Here is a 20,018-nt window from a genome sequence, read left to right on the forward strand (position 1 = left end):
CCTCCTCCTCCTCCTCCTCCTCCTCCTCCTCCTCCTCCTCCTCCTCCTCCCCTCCTCCTCCTCCTCCTCCTCCTCCTTCGTCCCAAAAAAGCACACACAACCCTGGGAGAAATGGAAAAAAAATTCCCTATTTGAATGCGGCAAATTGCCTGATATTTGCACCAAAAAGATGGAACAATTTTTATATCTCTGAAAAAAGTGTTAGCATTGTGCTGCATTGGCTAGTTTTATCACCTTTTTACCCAAAAAAGAGGGAGACCTCTTCCCCCTATCTCCTTATTCAGTGGATGAGGACAAAAACAGGGTGGGAAGGGCTAAAATAGGATAATGAACTAATGGAAAATTTTCAAGGAGTAAAAGTAGGACCATTTTCGGTCAACTGAATGGAGGCACGCAACTGTCGAGAGGTATCGCTCTCTGCCAAAGCACATGCATTGGCCCACATTGTAGTAGACGAAACTCTTCATGACATTTGCCGTGGTGTTTCTGTGGTGGATTTGGACCAATCCCAAGTCTTCCTGTGATTCTTCCAATCGACATAATTGAGCTTTTTGTTGATGCTAATATTGATATTAATTATGCCTATTTATAACTATAGCAATGGGAAGCAGAGGAGTCACAGGAGCACAGAGGTACTGCCTCGAGGCAATCCTCTCCCTGCAGAGAGTCGAAACACCACCCCAATTGCCTCTAGACGACGCCTGCACCGATCAACTAGTCGGGAAAATCGACTGCCCTCGTGGCGAGGTTGGATTCGATTGGTGAAACCGAATCCTACCGACTCGTTTGGAATCGGTCTCTCCAAGGGCCTGTCTTCTAGGGGCATCTACGTCTCCGCAATTAGGCCCGGATCCGTTGCCTACACCTCTGGGCTGCTACAAATCTATGATCGGATCCTCAAGGTAGGATGACAACTGTCAAACATCAATAAATAAAACACTGTTGTCAAGTCACCAATTACTGAAAAATATTTAAATATAAAGAACCCCGAAATATTTATTATCAGGTATAAAAGATCAATCCTTGTCACCAACTGTCCTGGAAATAAGAAAAAAAGTGATTTTGAATAATTTTATTCGTAAAAAATTTTTCCTTTTGATTAGCAATTGTCAAAAGTAAAGAAGAAGTATGTTGTTGAAGATCTTGATGGCTTTCAACCACCTTGAAATATGGAGACACGCACGACTGGTAGCCATGCCATTCAAATCAGAAGGGGAGAAGGCGAGCCAATTTCTAGGGGCAATGTAGTGACAAGGTATTCGATTCCCTCCTCCTGTGCCCGAACTCTGTGGAAGCACTTTTCCCAGACAACTTTCCCTATCTAACATTTGACAAGCTTTTTTCACCTCTGGAAGTAGTCTGTCATATTATTTGTGTAACCTTGAAGGGAATGCAAAGGTATGCCACAAATTCCTTTTCAAAAGGTCAACATGGCATTTAGCGCGGAAAAAAGTAAAATTAGCCATTAAATAGTTACCAGTGCCTTCTTCATCATCGGTAGTTACACAAAACATGGGAATTGGGCCAATTTTTCATTGAGTGAAAAAGGAAAAAATCAGGAGGTGAGGCTGATCCGCCATGTCTGTCTAATCCATTTTGGCGATAAGTATATCCCTGTCAGAAGCAAGTAACAGTGACCCATTCCACAAGGCAAGACCATCTATCTTAGAAAATGAGGGTATGTCCTCCTTCAAGCAATCCGTTTGTTGTGTAACTTAGTGCAACCAGATATATCCACCTCCGTCACATATATGTGACGCAGGAGCTGAAATAGGAGCGTCACGTGTGCATAACACTCGTAATTAGTGAAGTTCTTTGGCAATTTGTCTTGAGGTTAGGTAAAGCGACTTCCCCTGGAGAGTTCCAATGCATTCAGTTATACCAATTAACACATTTTCTTTACTTGCAGCCTACCTGTGACCATTCTCCACAACTTTCCAGGTGCCACACAAATTTGGCACCGTGGGTGTAACATTTGATCCCAATGATGCTGGGATATAATTCTCTCGATGTGTTGCACTATCCAGACCTGAAATAGACACGCCTTGTTGATGATTTTCTGGAAGACCACTGATTCGGTAACTTTGTTGCCATCCTCCTTCCCCTCCTCACTTCTTCTCCTTCCTTCGCCTTCTTGTTTTTTCCTTTACTTCTTCTTCTAGAAGCGGTGCCTGGACAGGCAGTAGACATTTGTTAAATGGAAACATAAAATCTGACAATATTCACATTATTTTGGGGCATAGATTTGTTCATCCCGTCGCTTTTATGTCCGCTTTCCAACCCCTAATTCTGACCGAACTTTCTAGGCCAAATTCAAATTGGAAGATCTTTCCAGTAAGTTTTATTCTGAGGAAGGAAAAGGGACAGGAGGGCAGGGGAATGGGGGAGTGAAGGATTCAATCTTTTTTTACAGATAATAGAAAGGAGAGTTCAACTTTTTCTTCCCTTCCCACCCTATTGCCCTGGCGGAGGGCAGAGAAATGGAATGAGGGGGGAGTCGGGGAGGGAAAGGGGGAGGGATAAGTGGATTCAACACTTGCACAGTGGATAGAAAGGATTCGTTTTGGTTTTTTTTGTACCTACCGGTGGAGATATGGAATTTAAATCAAAGCAACATGAAATGGGCTTAAATCACGCTAATTCCATGGTCATGGAAATGACATTATCTGGCGCATTTCGAGGTGGTGTCTGTGGTAGGTCCCTCACATCTAACAATGTCACTCAGCTGTAAGAAGTTACTTGTCTTTATTGTTTAGATTTTTAGCTTTTATTAGACTGTTGCGGAGTCAATCAACAAAGCTTGAACCATTTGTTTTTTTTCTCAGGTCAATGAAACGTCGACAAAAGGTCGAACTTGTCGAGAGGTCGTGGCGTTAATTAGACGATCCAGTCCAGTGTTGGATCTATTCGTCTACAGACGTTATTAAAGCGATTCCGCCTTATAAATACACCCCTCTACCGCCCTCCCGCTCTTCGACTTTGACCCTTATCCTCTCTCTCTCTCCACCGTCTGCTACTTAGATACACTTGCACACACTGAGTGACAGACAGGCAGATGGACAGACATAAACACGCTCAAGCTATTCATTCCTTCGTTCTGATTTATGACCCAAACGCCTGCCCTCAGTCCACATTGTAGTCTTTCATTAAAACTTAACCTCCTCTATCTTACCCTCCTCTCCTCTACCACCTCCTCTTTTATTGTCCTAATTTACCAATTCAGTGGCCTTAGTGGAGAAACGTGACAAATCATGCCCCTAGGTCTTGATGTTGTACCTCTCCGACACCCCCTCCTTCCTCCTTTCCTTCGCTTTATCAACTTCACTCTTTTTATCCTCACGCAAAATGCACATGTGCCTCGATCTACTAACCAACCACCTAGTCACCAAACTTTGAAGGGCGCATTTATCTAATATACAGATATGCGGACTACAAATTGATGCTTTTACAATTAAACAGGCTTGAGGTAACCTTGTACACTGACTATGCCTTCCGTCAAGTAAACACCAGGTTTTAAAGAGAACCCCGGGCGTCTGAGTCATTTCCGCAGATGGTACTGCGCCAACCGAACCGGAAAGACCGAGTTTGCGAAGTTAACTGTCCAGTGGGTTGAAGTAAGGCAGCTGATGACTTTGTAGCTATTTCGCTCTGTTACAAATCGTCCCATCAAGGTGTTTGCAGGTGTCAAAAGAAGTAAGTCAACTGAATTCTACTCGGGGCGGTCACTGCTCTTCCAGTGAGTGTGATCGGTGTTTAGGTGACCTCGCCCCCCTCCCCGTCTCCCCCTCTCCTAAGGCGTTTTAGTTGTGCGATTGGGATTAAGGCCAGAGAGACGGTGGAATGTGTGTATGTATGCGGAATGGTGGTGTCATTTGCCTGCGGAGGAAGGGAACTTTTGGTTTGGGAAAGAATGGTGCCCACACACAAACACACAAACCAATGCATACGTACATGTGAAGGCGCGTACGGAGGGAAGAGGACCGCGCCACCACTATCGATTGCCCTGGTCTGGTATGTCTGTTTATTTCCTCTGCAAAGTGACACTGTGTAAACGCGTGCCTCGGTGCCGCCTCCACACGTGTTCATATCCGCCCACCTACCCATCTACCCACTTCTTCGGCAGCTGCTTATTATTTAAGAGGCTATCGGAAATCCTCCCTAATTTATGATTTCGCCTTTTTCTCTAGATTAACACAGCCTTTTGAGTCGTATTAAGGTGCAAGAGACCTGCACTTGTTTTAATTGTGTGTTTAGGCACGTGGGTTATTCAACAGCAGAGGCCTATACGCCTGATTATAGGCTCCCAGCTCTAACAGAATCAGGGCACATCCTGAGACACACAGCAAAGGGGTACTCGAAGCCACCTTTGCACCTAACAGACACCTTAGTCTAGTGATCTGTAGGAGGACAATTATCAAATGAAGTGTCAACGTCAAGTGAGGGGTCGTTGTGCCGCCTTAATGAAGATATACGATGCCTCGACTACATTTCTTAAAGCGGATTCGTTGCAGAGCATCTTTCAGCCTTGTTATGATTTCAGAATGCTAGACAACTTAGCTAAGTTGAGAGTTACTATGGTATATGTCTATAGTACGCGTCAGTGATTAATATCTTTGAGACACGTCTACTGAGTGAATAGGGTTTAGAGTAACTAGCGCGTTTATCCGGATATCCCTTTCGGGATTTATAGACACACCAAGCGGAAGCGATAAAACTTTTTTTGATTCAAGCTGTCGAGATCACACTGTAGGCACACTGATCCTTCTTCAAAATGCCCTCCAAGTTTAGACCACGTGACCCCCTTGAAGAAAAACATGTGATCACTGTGGCATGCAGGCTTAGGCGATGGCAAGCAAAAGCGCCTAACAAGAGAAAGCAATTGCTTCGAATAATTAATGATGTACAAACTTGCCAGCTTTAACTATTTTTTTTCCGGAATATTTCTTTTCAATCACATGCAACTATAAAGAGGTGAAATATAGATATTTCTTCTTCGAAGAGAGAAGGTTGTTCTTTTATAAAAAAAGTTGGCAATATCTCTAAGAGAAGGACAACACTATCGATGCGTTTCTATGTACGGTGCTGTGAGAGTCTATTGAAACTGGCGGAAGTAGCATATGAACAAATGTGAAAACAAATCATATTCTCAGAAGCAAATGTGTTTAACATGAGGGTGAAAGAAGTTACGCAAAACTAAGGTGGTTCCTCTGTCAAAACAAAGATTACAGGCATATTAATTCGATGTTTTTTTTTGACTGTGTTCAACGGCGCAGGATCTTCAGACAGAACAAGGTGTACCTTCGCTCTATGACATGGCCATCTGGATGTACCGTCGGTACTCCGGCTACTTTCAACTTTCAACTTCAGGACAATCGCTCAGGCGCTACACTAGCGGTGACAACAGGAAAACTAGGTCCAAAGGGATAACTACCAATTATCTGGTTTTGAAATCACAAAGGAAAGATGATCCTGACCAATTAACTTAAACTGAGGTGTAATGTTGACAGGTGGCCTAACATCACGCGTATTTAGAAGACAAACTAGTTACTGAAAGGCTAGTAAACCTGAACAGTTTTGAGAGGGCCCTTGTGGAGACGTCCACTGTACTCCCAACTGGACAAAAGATAAAGCGACTGTATTCCTACTAGCTGTGTCGAAGTGACAGCGAAACGGTAGGAAGGAATAAATACGGAATGGCAACAACATGAAGGTCCTTTAAAGGTGTCAAAACTAATGCGTCAAAAGCAAAAGGTAGAAATGCAAAGTGCACACGCTGTAGAACGCCTGAGCAGTATGAAGTGATTTAGTCCTAGGTCCCCTCAGCATAGTTTACAGAGCCGATAAATCTCTGAATACGATGGAATTGACAAGGTATATCATCGACGAAGGAGAGGAAAGACATTATTTCTGCCCCGCAAGCTACTGACTGCTATGACTGCGATGACTGAGTCTTCCTCATAGTCGAGAGAATTTGTAGTGGTTTGGCAGAAAATACATTGCTCACGCAAAAAATGGCTTACAGCCTACTGGCATGACCCGGGGGCCATGGTGCTGGGCATGAATAAAATCTGCAGAAAAGTAGATTCAAACTTTATTGAATGTAAAGCTAATCGAACTGCCATAATTTTGCAGATATATATATATGTATGTGTATTAGCACAATACATGAATGGACTGTGACAGCGCTATTTATGTCGTAATTCAGCAACGCCTGGCAAGGGAGCAACAAAAGTTAAAAAACCTATAATTTTGTCGTTTAATATGGTTTAAAAAGTCAGACTCTCAGCCATCAACCACTACAGGTAAAATGAATTGAATGCATTCTTCAGTGCACCGCGGACTTCAAATTATCCGCGGTGCTGCTTCTTGAGATGGGCGCGAGCTATTCTCATGTATTTGAGACCTACAGGGATCCTGATTCCGTACCAAATGTTACGAAACCACCTACTCACGATCCCTTGAAAGGATTTCCACGGGGTCGGAAGAAACGTGAACTTATTGTAAGCAGATTTTAGCTAGCACTCCGTTCTTATGCCTCGATCCTAACAATCACAGCTATATGTCAGTATAGTTTTGTACAGTTTTATGGCTGCAATCTATTGTTTTATTGTTTTTTTTTGTGCCAATTTTCTCACTGCTTGGATATTGTGGCAATCAAGTCTAAGTGCTAATTTTTAGGTATAATTTGTTGTGCTCAATAGTAGGTTCCTCCACAATGATCCTTGCGTAAATCTGGGATAGACAATACCAGTAGAAGCGCCTCTTGCGTTTCATCACTACCACTATCTAGTTAGGTAATTTCAAATTGCAAGTTTTGCCATAGATGGCAATATCACCTTGATGGCACTTGCGACTTCTATTGTTTGATCCCATACTGCTACTTTCATGTGTCTCCAGCTCTCTTCGTTTTGTTTCACAGTCGGAGCTACTGGCCCGGGTTTTCCCGAAAAGTAGTTGGTAGAAAACGCAATAACTCCCATCCCACAATTCCCCTTCAATGGACTTCTGTGATCTTATGATCCGCCCTAGTTACGAAGTTAGGCAGTGCAGTTATTCCTCCGTCATCTTGAACATCTAATCAACACTTAATTGGGTTAAGCCCCCCGCACAGCTTATTACTGTTCCATTTCAGGTCACAGAGGAAGAAATGATCGCAGCCGGTCTGACTTCAAAAGAACGCGACTACTGCGCACCGATGCTGATGGCATTGCGCAAATGCAGAGTCGAAAGGGGCGTCCTATCTCCGCTTTTCTGTGGACATTTTCGTCACGGCTACCTAGAGTGTCAAACCAAAGATCAAATCTTGCGAATGAAGGAGTACGAGAGAGAGTACCGTCTTATGAAAAAGGAGCAAACCGCTTCTTAATATTCATCTGTATTAGTCCCTAGCCGTTTGAAAAGAAAATAGATGTACGAAAGCAACAGCATTTCTTAACACCCAAAAGCAGGAATGAGTAGAAAGTTTTCTATAATAGTACAAACTTGGTAGAATGAGGGACTGAAGAAAAGGCATTGCCTCAAGTGCACTGTTCACTTCTCGGTGGGACTGGCTTTAGTTCGCAAGCATCCACGTTTTTAAGAAGAAAGTACAAATCAGCAAAGAAGACGAAGAGAGCAAGAGTAAAGCCACAAGAGATTCTCTGTACAGGATTGGCATGGCTCTGTCCAACCATGTCACTTAGGAAGTAACCGAAGACGAAGGAACCAATAACGACAAGCACGAAGTTGATTATCATCGTAACCTGCCGTTTCATGCACTGGACACCGTCGAATTCGGAAGCTTTGTATCTGGCTGTGACCCCGAGAGGAGGAAGGTGGCTAGTCATGCGGCCGTACTCCATGTTGGCAAACTTCTGAGTTAGACTTTCCACCCGTTGTTGGACAACTATGCTCCTGGGCGGAACATAAGGTTCGGGGAAAACGATTCCAGAGGATCGCACAAGTTTCCAAAGTGGTGGCAGGTTAAACAAACCTAAGGCTTCCATGTTTTCATGGGCTTCTCGAACCTGTGAAAACTTTATAGTTTTTGCGTCCTTAGGAATTTGTTCTATTTGGTTCTTCAAATGGGATGCCAGGTCGTTACAGGAGGTGGCCCGCCTTAAGAAGGAGGAAATACCTTCTGTCACTCGAAGATCAATGTGAGCAAATGGATCCTCTTCCATGTCGACTACAGAATGATCAGAGCAAATAGCATACGTTGGCGCCCGACGAGCTGATGATGCACCAACAGGCGGGTTTACAGCAGAGGCTCAGCTGATAACCTTGACAATAGCGTAATTAGACGAACATCCAATTGGTCCTAAAAGCGAAAACATGTAAACTTTTTTAGAAAATCGCTTCTATAAATTTTTAAAAGCGCTTTTTTTACCAATGATTTAGGCTCTCAAATTACTAAAGCAAACAGAAGAATTTAAAAGTTGCCTTGGCTTCGAGGTTGGTTCTTTCTGTTTTTTGGCTATCGATTTCACTCATTGAAAATGTATCGAATCACGTGGATTTTGCTTATTCTTTATCGTCGTCTTCAAAACTATGTAGAATTTGGACCCGGGCCATGCATAGTAAATGAATGATGCTAATTCATGTTTATTGATACACAGGTGGTGCACACAGTGAATACGTAATATATTGGTTAACTGTCGGACTTAGCAACAGAGCTGCATTACGCCTTAATCATCGTGCCTTCGAAGGTTGGGCTCACCTCTGGGCCATGCCATCAGCCCCAACCCCTACTGTATGTTAATTGTATGTATTCTTCCTGAGTGTTGTGTCCCCTTTCATCTTCGAGAAGTGTCGGTGCACTACATCAGTGACAACAGAAGTAAATCCCTTCTCAAAGGACATCTAATCAGAGTTCTACTGCTAGGAGAAAAGCCTTGGAGTGGCGAAACAATTGTTTGTAACAAAAGGACTAAAAATTTACATCTACCACGGGTAACTACCCCACTACTGAGTTTTTTAAGTAAGCTAATAGCAGTGAAGGCGACGCTAGCCGGTAAAACTTAAAGGTTTGTTGTGGAGTCGCCTACCATATCTGCATAAGATGTCGATAATCTAAACTCGTGATGCCTCGTACACTTCACTTTTAACTAAATATAACCCAATGTGGGTGTGTCTAGGCAGCACAAAAGTGGAATCAAAACATCAAGGGGGAATCGACGCGAAACCCTATTCCAAAGAAATGCATAATACGTTGTCATTTCTTACAAAAATCTGTTTTGGGTCAGTGCTCTTATAACTAGTCATGAATGCGCATGAAAGCCAGTACATTATCCGCCCCTGAATTTTAGTTCTTATACGGGACGAAACCCTAGATCCAGGAAAATGCCTAAAAGGAATCAGTGATGTTGCGGTTGAGTATCCCCTCAATCGCATGAAAATTTACTGACAAAAACGGATGGATCATGAATGTTTACTTACAGCACTGACTACATCATGGTAGTTAACATGGAGGGCCGATAAGGGGCTGCTAGGAGATGACGCCCAAAAGAGGAGAGGGGCTGTGTTACGGTAGCTGCTTAACTCCAGGTTTATTAAAAAGGTCACCTTGTTTCTTGGTCATCGTAACTTTACTGGGTGACCTGACCTCTGGACCATGCCAAAAGCTTCTAACCCTACCGTATGCTGAATATTTGAATATACTGTCGGAGCACTACGTGTTTTTTTCAACTCCAGGGCAGCCTTGGGTGGCAAAAGTTCCCTCAGCTGTTTCAAGAGCCTAACATTATACAAGTGGATTTCACTGAGCAAACAGGATACGTATTTTTTAACCAAGTATAAAGGAGCACGGAAACATAAAACAATATTTTAAGCATCTTGAGACGCAGCCATTAGCAATAGCTAGTTAAATAGTAAATCGTATGCAATTTTTCAACTGTGGCATTGCTAAACCCTAGCACCTTTTAAACGTACAAAAGGACTTAGAGAACGAATACGTTTCAAATGTTTCAATATGTTTCAAATTTTGTAAAATTGCTTTTAATTTTAAGCCATGCAGACCTATTAAACCAGCTATTTAAAGGCTTAAAAGTTGATGCAGTGCAGTTAGTAAAATACAAAAGTACTTAAAAAGCGATGAATTTTAAAGTTATTGGCATTAGCAGCTCGAGGCCCGGTCAACTGACTACTATTAACAATTTGAGTGAATTCTTGGCCATAAAACAGACAAAATAGGTCATTTTTTTAGGATCATTTTGTATTAAAGCACACACAAATCCGTACATCCCTTAGCATCTCGACGGACCAGTGTTTGTTCGATCGTTTCAAAAGTCAACCGCTGGGAATGACCGCCTGATGGCTGACAATTTCTTTTTGCAGAAGTCTGCATTCTTATAGGTTCAAGTCGTAATAGACGAACCTTCATGCACCCGCATGAGCACTGCATTCCAGAATCTAACAGGTTTCGGATGTTTGTCTGCTCAAAATAATCATGGAAATATTTTATGTGTCAAAGCAAACACATAGCGACATCCAATTCGTCGCATACGTTATTGCTCTCCTAAGCCTAGTCCCTCTGTGCAGGCCACAAATTCCCAATAGTTTCAGCCAGTCCTATAATCCCACGAATACTTTGAACCCTGTGATACACTCCCTGCAACTTTTGTTGAATAACCGAACTCATCTACTGTTTAGATCTTACCCCCGGGTAAAAGACTTTAATGTGGACCTATCACAAATCAAATCTCCGACAAAACAGCAGCCCAGTGACTTAATCTTCATTGGTTCTGATTTCTTCGATGATCATCAATGTTCTTTGAAAGGCTTACCTGCTCGAGAAAACTCTTGGTTTGCGCTGATCGATTTAAGGAACGATTGCTCTTCTCTCGATGCCATCTTGGGTGTCCTTAAGTCGGCGCGATTGATCAATGGGACTCTATTGAGAGGGATTCTGTTTTATGTTGATGAGATTCCTAGTGCTCCGAGCCTCAATAACCTTGGCAACAGATCTGGTGGGTTTCCAAAAAAACATTTTCTGACAACTGGTCTTTATGCCCAAGGTTGCTGGGTTCGCTTACCCAACTATTTCTTATTGTTTTCTTGATTTGTCTTTTTACCATGCTTCCGGGTGTCACGTTTTTTCCCAAATATCCTTTATTTCTAGTACGTCAGCCGTTTGACTTGTAATGGCCCAGTGGATCAAGTTAGCATAACCTGAACATTTAAGTAGTTGATATTAACTCAGGTCCTTGGCGTTGTGTGAGCCACAACGCTCCCATCTGAAACCAAACATCGTAGCCATCCATAGACATCTGCAAACGAACTGGGATAGTATGCTAGTCGTCGTGGTGTACTGAGTTGCCTAATAAGCAGCCTAGTTTCACTTTTTCTGTCCTGCAGAGCTGCACTCGGCTCCTCTATATGCACTCCTGTTGCCTCGGGAGGCCGTGCCTCTATCGGTACGACGATGCTCCGATACACCCAACACAACCACCGCATGTACAGTTGCAATCTCCACCTCCCCCGAGGGCACATCACCACGATCGCGCTTCTGGATCCACCGATCACCATCATCTCCCCCACCCTCTCCTTCTTCAACCCCATCTTTTCCACGCCACCGCGTCAACGCCTCTCCACCAGATCATTATAGTAACCAGTCATCCTCTGATGGAACTGTCGGTAGTACCAGTGGAAATGGGGTTAGCAGTGGGAGCGGAGGAGTGGTAAATATGGAGGACGCCTTCCTTAATCGCTCCTCTGTCCTCTTTGTTGCCGTCTCCTTCATCCTCCTCATGTTCATCTCCCTCGCTTGGCTTGTCTTCTACTACGTTCAGCGGTTCCGCTACCTCCACAGCAAGGAGCGCGCCTCGGTGATTCCCTAGCTCTCTCATTTTCCTGCTTTATTTCGAGGGCATTGTCTCAGCAGAAGAAATAAAAAGTGGGGATTACTCACCCCGCGATGAGGAAGGGAGGAAAAGGAAGTAGAAGGGGCGGTGCGCTGTGTTTTACTCATCTCCTTTATCCGCCACGGACATGCTCCTCCTATGGGAGCATTGTTAGCCATTGCACTGTTATTATGCTGGCCTATCTTTAGATTTGGTGGTTTAACGGTGGATTTTTAAATCACCAGGCGCAAAGAAAGTGAATTAACACCGTAGCCGCCACGTTCTTAGGGGGACAACGGTCGCCACGATCAGTGTTTTGTTATTTGGTTTAGATCTTCTGTCAAATGCCATTTCCTTCTCAAAAGCGAAGGGTGTAATTTCTCCCCCCAGATCAAGATCTTTCACTTCGTCTAGAGGATAAATGATATATGTCACTTGGTGTAGGCGGTGCATCGAAGCTTAGAACCTGCGATGCGGTTGCAGCTCCCCACTAGAGCACCTACTGAGGGCCGGAAATAACGCATTACCTGCTTTTAGGCTAGACTATCCATCCTACCTGTTGTTTGGAGTGCATCTGTGAATTCATCACCTATCATTCCTTTCTTAATCCTTCAGCGTCGCCTGGCCGAATTGGCTCGCAAGGCCGTGGCGCGGATCCCGTTAAAGTTGCTACAGGCTGGTGATAAGGTGAGTTGTCACACATGCCTGCGTCATTGCGGACTAAGATTGCCACTATTTGTCACCCCTTGAAGGTGGTTGTGTGAGAGATTAGAAGGGTCAGCAAACCTGGAGGCGTCGGTTGTATCAAGGATTTATGAACACAGGAAGGGGTCTTTGTGTAGCAGATAATGAGTCATACATTCGTCATTTATTCATTCATTGGTGAAGTGTGTGTGTGATTCACTTTCGTGGACTGGTGGTGTTGATCAATTCCAACCCAATCAGTTGGTTGGAAGGCTTCAAAGTATCCAAGCTAGCGTTGGTGAGTGCCTCTTTTCGCATTGATACAATACGTAGCAGCACTATGTACTGAAGTCCTGGTGACAAGTACAAGAGCAGCTAGAGAGGCAGCGTCCACGCCTCAATCCACTTGGCCAATCACGTGTCGTGAGAAGACAGGCGAAGGGCGAACGGGAGTAGTTTTGTTGCCTACGTAAAAGCGAGCCTCTCTTTATAGCCTCGGAGTTTGAAAAGGCAGCCCATGGAGTTGATTGATTGACCTTAAGGTCACGACACTTTTTCTTTCTCGTTCTGTCTGTATGTGTAGGAGATCGGTGCTAACGGAGAACACTGCGCTATTTGCATTGAGCCCTATCGACCCTTCGATAACATCCGAATTCTTCCTTGCAGGCAAGTAATATGGTTCATTCTATATCCCCTACTTTTTATCCTCCAACTCGTCCAGGTTGTCCCGCCTTCGATGGCTTGGCGCTCCTTGTTATAGGTCAACCTGTAGTCTGAAATTTCTTCCCTTAAGAAAGGGGAGATTTAGTGATGGGTGGTTTTTCTCGTTATTTTATTGTGTTTCAATAGCTCCCACGTCCGTCGCCTGCGATATTCCCTCACCAAGGCACCAGTTTAAAGCCTTAAAAGGGCTTCCAAAGACCTCAATTTTGTCATTTGGTTGCGCTTTCATTTGTCTACTTGATGTTAGCCTTTTCAAAGTGGCACTCCAAAGCTCCACTAAGGAAAGCTCATTTCCAACAGGTCCATTGAAATGGACGATGGTTTTCCATACAAACACATATTTAAGCAGCTTACATTCATCTCATTTAGTTTATCTCTCTTTTCTGCAAACAAAAGGACTCTTTCTTTTCCAGGGTAAATTTCTTGTCATGTGATCCCTTCATCCATCTACCAAGGCCTCAATTCACACCTAACTGCGCACACCTCTGCTTTTATACGTTCCTCCTACTTCTCGAACTTTTTTATTCACCTCTTTGATCCTTTCTTTAGGACAAATCTGTTCTCTCTAAGATATGTAGGTCGTTTTCAGCCTATCCCACCGGCTGTCATTGGTCTGAGAGCCAGATATTTAGTTAGTTAACTTACATCGTTGGCAGTAGTCTGTTTCGGAGAGAAAATCACTTTCACCGAATCCTCGAAGATTCTGAAGTGAGTGAATCCATCAGGGATGGGGCTATTGGGTTCGAAGGGCATTTTTAAGCAATCAAGTAAATTTTTTTTCCATCAAGTCATGCCTAGAGGTGTGTAGCAAATTTATACCATCCACTGTTCGACGAGTCGGTTTGGACTAATCTGTGCGGTTTCAGGAACCCCTGAAAGCCCTCTGAAATAGCATATTAATGGACACTCCACCATCCCTGCTTATGTGACCCAAATGTGGCGTTAGGGCGTGCAAAAAGTCGTCGGAAAGGCGAGAGTGAAAGAGAGAGTGGGAAAAGAGAATGCATGAGGGAATGAGAAAAAAAGGTGCCATTCCGTCCATCCTATTGCGGGAGGCCGGAAGTACAAAATTTGCCCTTTTGGTTTTGTTTCTATCGTTTTGCTTGCTTGCTTGCCTGCCTCCTTGCTTGCATGTCTGTGCAGGCTTGTATGTGTGTGTGTTCATGTCTGTGTCTGATTGGTTGTACCACTTTCCCCTATCTGCCCTTCTTCTGCGTCATAATGCGAGGTCGAGGTTCTTCAGCCCTGTCTTCCCTTCCCCCACCCCCTGGCAAGTCAAATCCTTGCTGATTACTCCCCTTTTTTCAGTGGAGAAAATTCCACACAGCAATTCTCGAGATCCCAGGATTATGCAGATTCTCCACTTTCTTTTCGTCACCACATCACTGCCGGGCAGACCAGTTTCAACCCATAAACCGGCCACAGCAATCACCTCAGGGTCGAGGACGTTTAGCTTCAGACTGGGTGTATGCTTTATCTTGACCTCCCTTCACCTCATGAGGTCATTTGTCCGTTTGCTGCATTCCTCACTTCTCCGAATTCAATTGCATGTCTGCGTGCATTCCAATCTGCATGTTTTGAAAATCCTTCCTTGCGCATGAGGGCTAAACGAATGTCATCCGTGTGACCCGGATCCCAACCAGGATATTTGGGATTGTTTTTCTTCCCCCCGTCCAAAGCAACTGAACGTGGACCTCGATACAACGCGAAATTTTGCATCCTTCAGGCTGGCAAATGCTAGACATTTTATTGGTTCCCCCAGGCTCCAAATGGCTGTGTGTGCGTGTGCATGCTCGCATGTCTTGGATTGCGAATGTTTGTAAGAGCCTCTCCCCTCCCCCCCCTCTGAAAAGCAAACTATGCTTACCTGACTCGGTCGTTTTGTCGTTGCTAATGATGATAGAATTACAAGTTACCAATCAAACCATTCTCCCCATCCGCGTAGCGATCGGTCGGTGGTCTTTCGTCCATCTCCACCCAACTTATTTGTTTGAAAGAAAAAAAGCTGTGAAGACGAGAGAAAGTCCACCCTCCAAAATGCCAATGAGGCGAGCCACTCTGAAGTTGGCTTTACTAAGAACTGGTGGAAGGTCTATCAGCCTAGTGGCATAGATGGCACGAGGGCTAGAACATTGAATCGGCTCGCGGAATATTTCCTTTAAGTAAAATAAGTTTTTTGGCCTTTTCTTGATTCGTGTATTCTGAATGAAGTGATTCCCGGGTGGTTTAAAGATTGCCAGCTTAAGTCCTCTAAGAACTAGCGACATTTTGGGGAGGAATTACGTGCCCACTATGTTATCTCCGTGTTCGCGTGAATGTCACAGTCCGGGAGTATTCCTTCTTTCCTAAAAATCCTGCTAGTGCACAGTCCGGTGTGCTTTGTCTTTCTTTTTTGCATGTTTTCTCGCGCCATCGGCTAATTCTGTAAAGACACTTATCTCTACCACTATGGTTGCGATTGCTGACTACCTAAAAAAGTATTATCTTGGGGTACATTCCCCCTTAAAAAACCCCATCAACTCAATCCCAATCTCTCTTGGATATCTTCTATTTTCACACGTAATCTTGGAACATACGCTGAAGAATAATACCGATATATCGTATCTATTCTATAAAAGTCGCTTTACTCGTACAAAACAATTCTATTTGCACGTAATCTCTTCTGGAGTCTTTATCATACGTTTTGAAGTCATCAGAGAGCTCGATAACTCGTGTCTGGCGCGTGTTGGGTGTCTGGGTTTTCCGTGGGTGGCCTTCAAATCGCGCTGAAGGCGGTCTTTTAATTTTGTGGATAATTAACTAATAAATCACGAAACAGTTGTCATAAATGTTGCAATGTGCTAGCACAAATTGTACTATTGTGAATACTATAAATTTCAGGAAGTACGTGGTAATATTGTTATAAATGTCAGTTTTAGTTTTTGTTAAAATCACAAATAACATGGGGCAAATAAGTTGTACAAGGTAGTTAGTCAGTTGGAATTTCTGAGTAATCAAGTGAAATCTCAGTCAGTTACTGGGATCGTTCTCTTTTGAAGCTCGATAACTTCTGTCCAATCTGTCTTCTATGTCTTGAAATCTTTTACAGTGAACCGTCACGCCAGAGATGCTTCCACGTTCTCTTCGCCAACGAGAAAAAATTGTTTTTCTTTTTTACCAATGCAGCTTCGTTTACAGATTACCCAAACACTTTTCTCTCACACCATGAAGTGTTAAATCCTCAGTCTCTTTAGAAGTCGATAATGCGTGCCTGTTTTGCCGAGCCTTTACGAATACTGTTTTCGTTATTAGAGGGATTTTAGTAGTTTGGAGCCAACTAATCAGCTTTTGGCTCAATTTGGTGCAACTTGAGGCCTCCCTATCCTGCATTTGTGACCCCGAGTTGGTGCTAAAAAAGAATTGCAATGCCACAAACGCTTGACACACGTATGGAACGTAAGGCTTTTCAATCCCACATAAAAACCTTCTCCTACGTTGGTTCTAGTTTTTTTGTTGTTGTAAGGGGTAAAAAAACGCCCATTTTAGTGAGAAAAAAGCAGTCTGCGCTTTTGTGTAGGGCTATTGTCTACCTGCCTGAATAACTCCGACACTTGACATCAATGGCGGTGACGCTCATAAAATAAAACGAAAAAAGCCTCCCCCATGACGAAGACTAAAGTACACTCATGCACACGCATTCACACACACCCAGACTCAGACTGCTTTCTTAAACATGGCGACAGAAATCAACGTCGGCTTTGTTAGTTTGTTACTTTGAGTGGTCCGAGAAAATTGCGGAAAGTTCGCGTGGTAGAGGCGGAAGAGGAGAGTGAGAGTGTGTACGTGTGAACGCTGTGCAGTCTTTCTTGTCTGGCAGTCGGTTAGTAGCACATTTTCTCACGCTACACCATAGCATGGCGATGGCACACACTGCAGTCCGATGACAATGCTGATGGATAACGCGTCTGCCAGCTCTCTGTATGTGTCTGTAGGCGTGGGAGAAAGCCGACACCACTCAATTACCCCTTAAATGACTCACCTGCACCTGTTCCTGCTTTTTCATCCACCGTACCATTCTCTATCCTTATCAGAAATCTACGCTTCATAATAATCCGACAGCCCCTTCCCAAAGCAAGAAGTACGAGGCTCAAGTTAATCCAGTCACTGGGGTAGACTATTCAGCCAGAGACTCCTGAGTTGTTTAGTCTGTTGGATCACACGAATACAGACTGATCATGTGTGGGAATGGGTTTGGAAAACTGTCTACAACATCCGGTTGCGGACTGTTGCACCGACCCTGGCGTTCTTGTAGGCACGAGAACAGTGGATCCCACCATTTTGGTTGACGACCACATGAACTGGCCGAATAACTTCAGCGTTTCTGATCACCCACAGTAGACAAGGTGGATATCATTCTCAGTAGGAACTGGAAGTTGCTTTCAAGTAGTGCTTCTTATTTTTCTCTGAGTAGGAAATGTTTCAAGTGAATCGCTCTTTAGCTACTTTTCCTGCTTTTAGACTTTGAAATTTTTAGTCACCAAAAAGCTGAGTCAAATGGTTGTTGTTAGTTCATTTAAATGTACTTCACAAGACGGCATTCAAAACTCTTCCAAATGCCATAAAATGTAAAGAGGTGATGCACACAACGGGACACAAATTTAACTTCACTACAGTCTGCGCTGGTAGATTTTCCATACTCCCGTTTTTTTTTATCTGCAAAGGCTCCGTCTCTTTTTGAGCAGTCGACAGTAGAATGAGGAGACGGAGAAGGAGAAAAAAAAACTGAAAGGCGAAAACACGGTACAAAACAGCTTCGCTGCTGTAAATAGGAGGTAATCAACTGCCCACCTTTCTGATTGGTTCCCTCGCTTAGGTGGTGGGTGGTGCGCACATTGCATGCGCGCGAATTTTTTGAAAGTGACCGGGTGAGAGAACGCGACACCGCGCACGCCCTCCTAAAACCCCCTAAACTTGTTCCTGTGTTTCTGAGCCGCTGGTAAGGGCTTTTGGATTAGTTAGTGCGTGTTGTCTCCAGGTGCTACGATTTCACATAAGCTGGCACCTTCAAAACTCGCCTCCCTCCTCCCAAATGCCCAAAGTTGTCGGAGTTAATCAATTAAGCCTCAATAGCTCCAAGATTGGCTGTTTGTTCCTCTTTTCGACGTTTTTGATCATTTTTGAAACATTGGAACATCTGCTATCCCACCGGTGACCGCGAATTGTTCGAAACTACCTTAAATAAATTGCGAAGGCACCTTGTTGATCTGTGGGTGTATTTCTGTTCTGCAGACACTACTTTCACAAGCTTTGTATTGACCCTTGGCTGTTGGAGCAACGCAGCTGTCCGATGTGCAAGTTGGACATCCTACAGGCTTACGACTTCCGCCCAGAGATGGACCGCTCCTGCCCTGCCTCAACCGGTAGTGATTCTAGTACCTCTCCTGCTGTCGCTTCTGCGGGTCAGACTTCAAGTCCGGTGTTGGTGAGAGGGGGTGTGGGGACAGAGAGGGAGGAAGGAGGGGTGGTCACCGCGGTAAACACTGCTGGTGAGGAAGTGACTCCGGAAACCGTGATTACCGCTTCAATCTCCAATTCGGTACGTTGTGGTGCATCTATGCGATTTGGGGATTTGTTGTACAGTGTAGTTTGATTGATTGGCTTAGCAGATTACTTCTACATCAAAAGCGAGCCTGACATGTCGATCCCGTTGTCTAATGAAAGGCAGCTAGCTCTGAAATGATGGCCTTCTTGACACACTTTCTCATATGACAGAAGCATGCGAACGAAGCAGGTGGCGGTACCCCGCGCGAAGAAATATTACACGCTTTGCATCCACCTACAACTCATTTGCAAGGCGTGCCGATGTGCTACTTTTTTCATCAGCGATTAGCAAGGCGGGGGTGTGCACCGGCTTTGTTGTCTTTTTATTGCCGTGTCTCCTCCGTTGAGTCATCCCTAACGCACCGCCCCTACCAGTGAAATGTCAGGACTCGGTCACTGCTACTTACTACCGGTCAGTAGGCACACGCTGCAGCCATACCTTTTTTTTAGTACCATGACTTGGAGCAACAGTCGGGGGAGTCAACTGCGCCCAGCCGTGTCGACTGGTTCAGAGGACTCTTTCGGCCTCCTACAAGTACCCCATATTATCAGCGCAGAATCAGACGGCTCTGCTTGAGGAATGTAGAGATAACGACGGCGGAGGTGGAAACCCTTGAGTCGCAACCCAGCAGCCACCTTCTGCCGGTAGAGGGGTGTGACGAGGACCCTCCACACGCCTCCCCCGCGACTGTATCGTGACTTCGTCAGCCTGCGCAATTTTCTGTCTGTGTATCCCACCCTCTCCTCTCTCGCCTACCTTTTTCCCTTCCCCTCAGCCCGTTCTCCCTCGTCTTTCACTCGTGCATTTCACCTCCTTCGCTGTCTTACGCCAACTCACTCGCTCACAGACACAATCGCATTTAAACGCCTCCCCTTCTCCTTTGTCTTTGTCCTCTTATGCTGTCGCCGCTGATGGAGTAGCCGTTGTTACCACAGCTACCAATTTTGATTGTCCCAGACGCCAACACTACCACTGTTGCACAATGGACGATCCCTTTATCCATAACATATACATAAACACGCCCATATCCACGTAGACGTACACACTTGTCCATAAACACGCATAAATACCACAAAAAAACGAAACAAATGAAACAGTGTTACTATATATGAGTCGTGTATCTAGATGAACGCGAGTTACTCTGATTTTCCTCTGATGCAGTCTTTCCATTACCTGTTCTGAGGAAAGTAGGGGGAAACAGTTACTAAGTG

At 44.3% G+C, this 20,018-nt stretch overlaps 5 protein-coding genes across 5 annotated transcripts in view; 3 read left to right on the forward strand and 2 right to left on the reverse strand. All coding sequences in view use genetic code 11, as the record gives it.

Annotated features, from left to right (window-relative positions):
* The window catches only part of EGR_07414 (hypothetical protein), a gene marked incomplete at both ends in the record, with an annotated part of 4,100 nt that extends 3,189 nt beyond the window's left edge, over positions 1-911 (forward strand). Inside the window, one exon of the mRNA XM_024496663.1 lies at positions 599-911. Coding sequence (XP_024348950.1) covers positions 599-911 — 313 coding nt within the window. The remainder of the gene's footprint in view (positions 1-598) is intronic.
* A 5,460-nt stretch (positions 912-6,371) lies between these two features.
* EGR_07415 (NADH dehydrogenase [ubiquinone] 1 beta subcomplex subunit) lies at positions 6,372-7,366 on the forward strand (the record flags this gene model as incomplete). The annotated part of the gene is made up of 2 exons (XM_024496664.1): positions 6,372-6,500; positions 7,133-7,366. The coding sequence occupies 2 exons, from the start codon at positions 6,372-6,374 to the stop codon at positions 7,364-7,366; spliced, it is 363 nt and encodes a 120-aa protein (XP_024348951.1).
* A 151-nt stretch (positions 7,367-7,517) lies between these two features.
* On the reverse strand, positions 7,518-8,162 carry EGR_07416 (Transmembrane protein; the record flags this gene model as incomplete). Its single annotated transcript, XM_024496665.1, has 1 exon — positions 7,518-8,162. The coding sequence occupies one exon, from the start codon at positions 8,160-8,162 to the stop codon at positions 7,518-7,520; it is 645 nt and encodes a 214-aa protein (XP_024348952.1).
* A 3,429-nt stretch (positions 8,163-11,591) lies between these two features.
* EGR_07417 (hypothetical protein) lies at positions 11,592-11,825 on the reverse strand (the record flags this gene model as incomplete). The annotated part of the gene is made up of 1 exon (XM_024496666.1): positions 11,592-11,825. One exon carries the CDS (start codon positions 11,823-11,825, stop codon positions 11,592-11,594), a length of 234 nt encoding a protein of 77 aa, XP_024348953.1.
* Positions 11,826-17,450: 5,625 nt separating this feature from the next.
* EGR_07418 (E3 ubiquitin-protein ligase) lies at positions 17,451-19,843 on the forward strand (the record flags this gene model as incomplete). The annotated part of the gene is made up of 4 exons (XM_024496667.1): positions 17,451-17,599; positions 18,495-18,801; positions 19,257-19,496; positions 19,583-19,843. 4 exons carry the CDS (start codon positions 17,451-17,453, stop codon positions 19,841-19,843), a joined length of 957 nt encoding a protein of 318 aa, XP_024348954.1.
* Between the last annotated feature and the right edge of the window lie 175 nt (positions 19,844-20,018).

Source organism: Echinococcus granulosus, assembly GCF_000524195.1.
Source record: "Echinococcus granulosus chromosome Unknown EG_S00076, whole genome shotgun sequence".
NCBI classification, from domain to species: Eukaryota; Metazoa; Platyhelminthes; class Cestoda; order Cyclophyllidea; family Taeniidae; genus Echinococcus; species Echinococcus granulosus.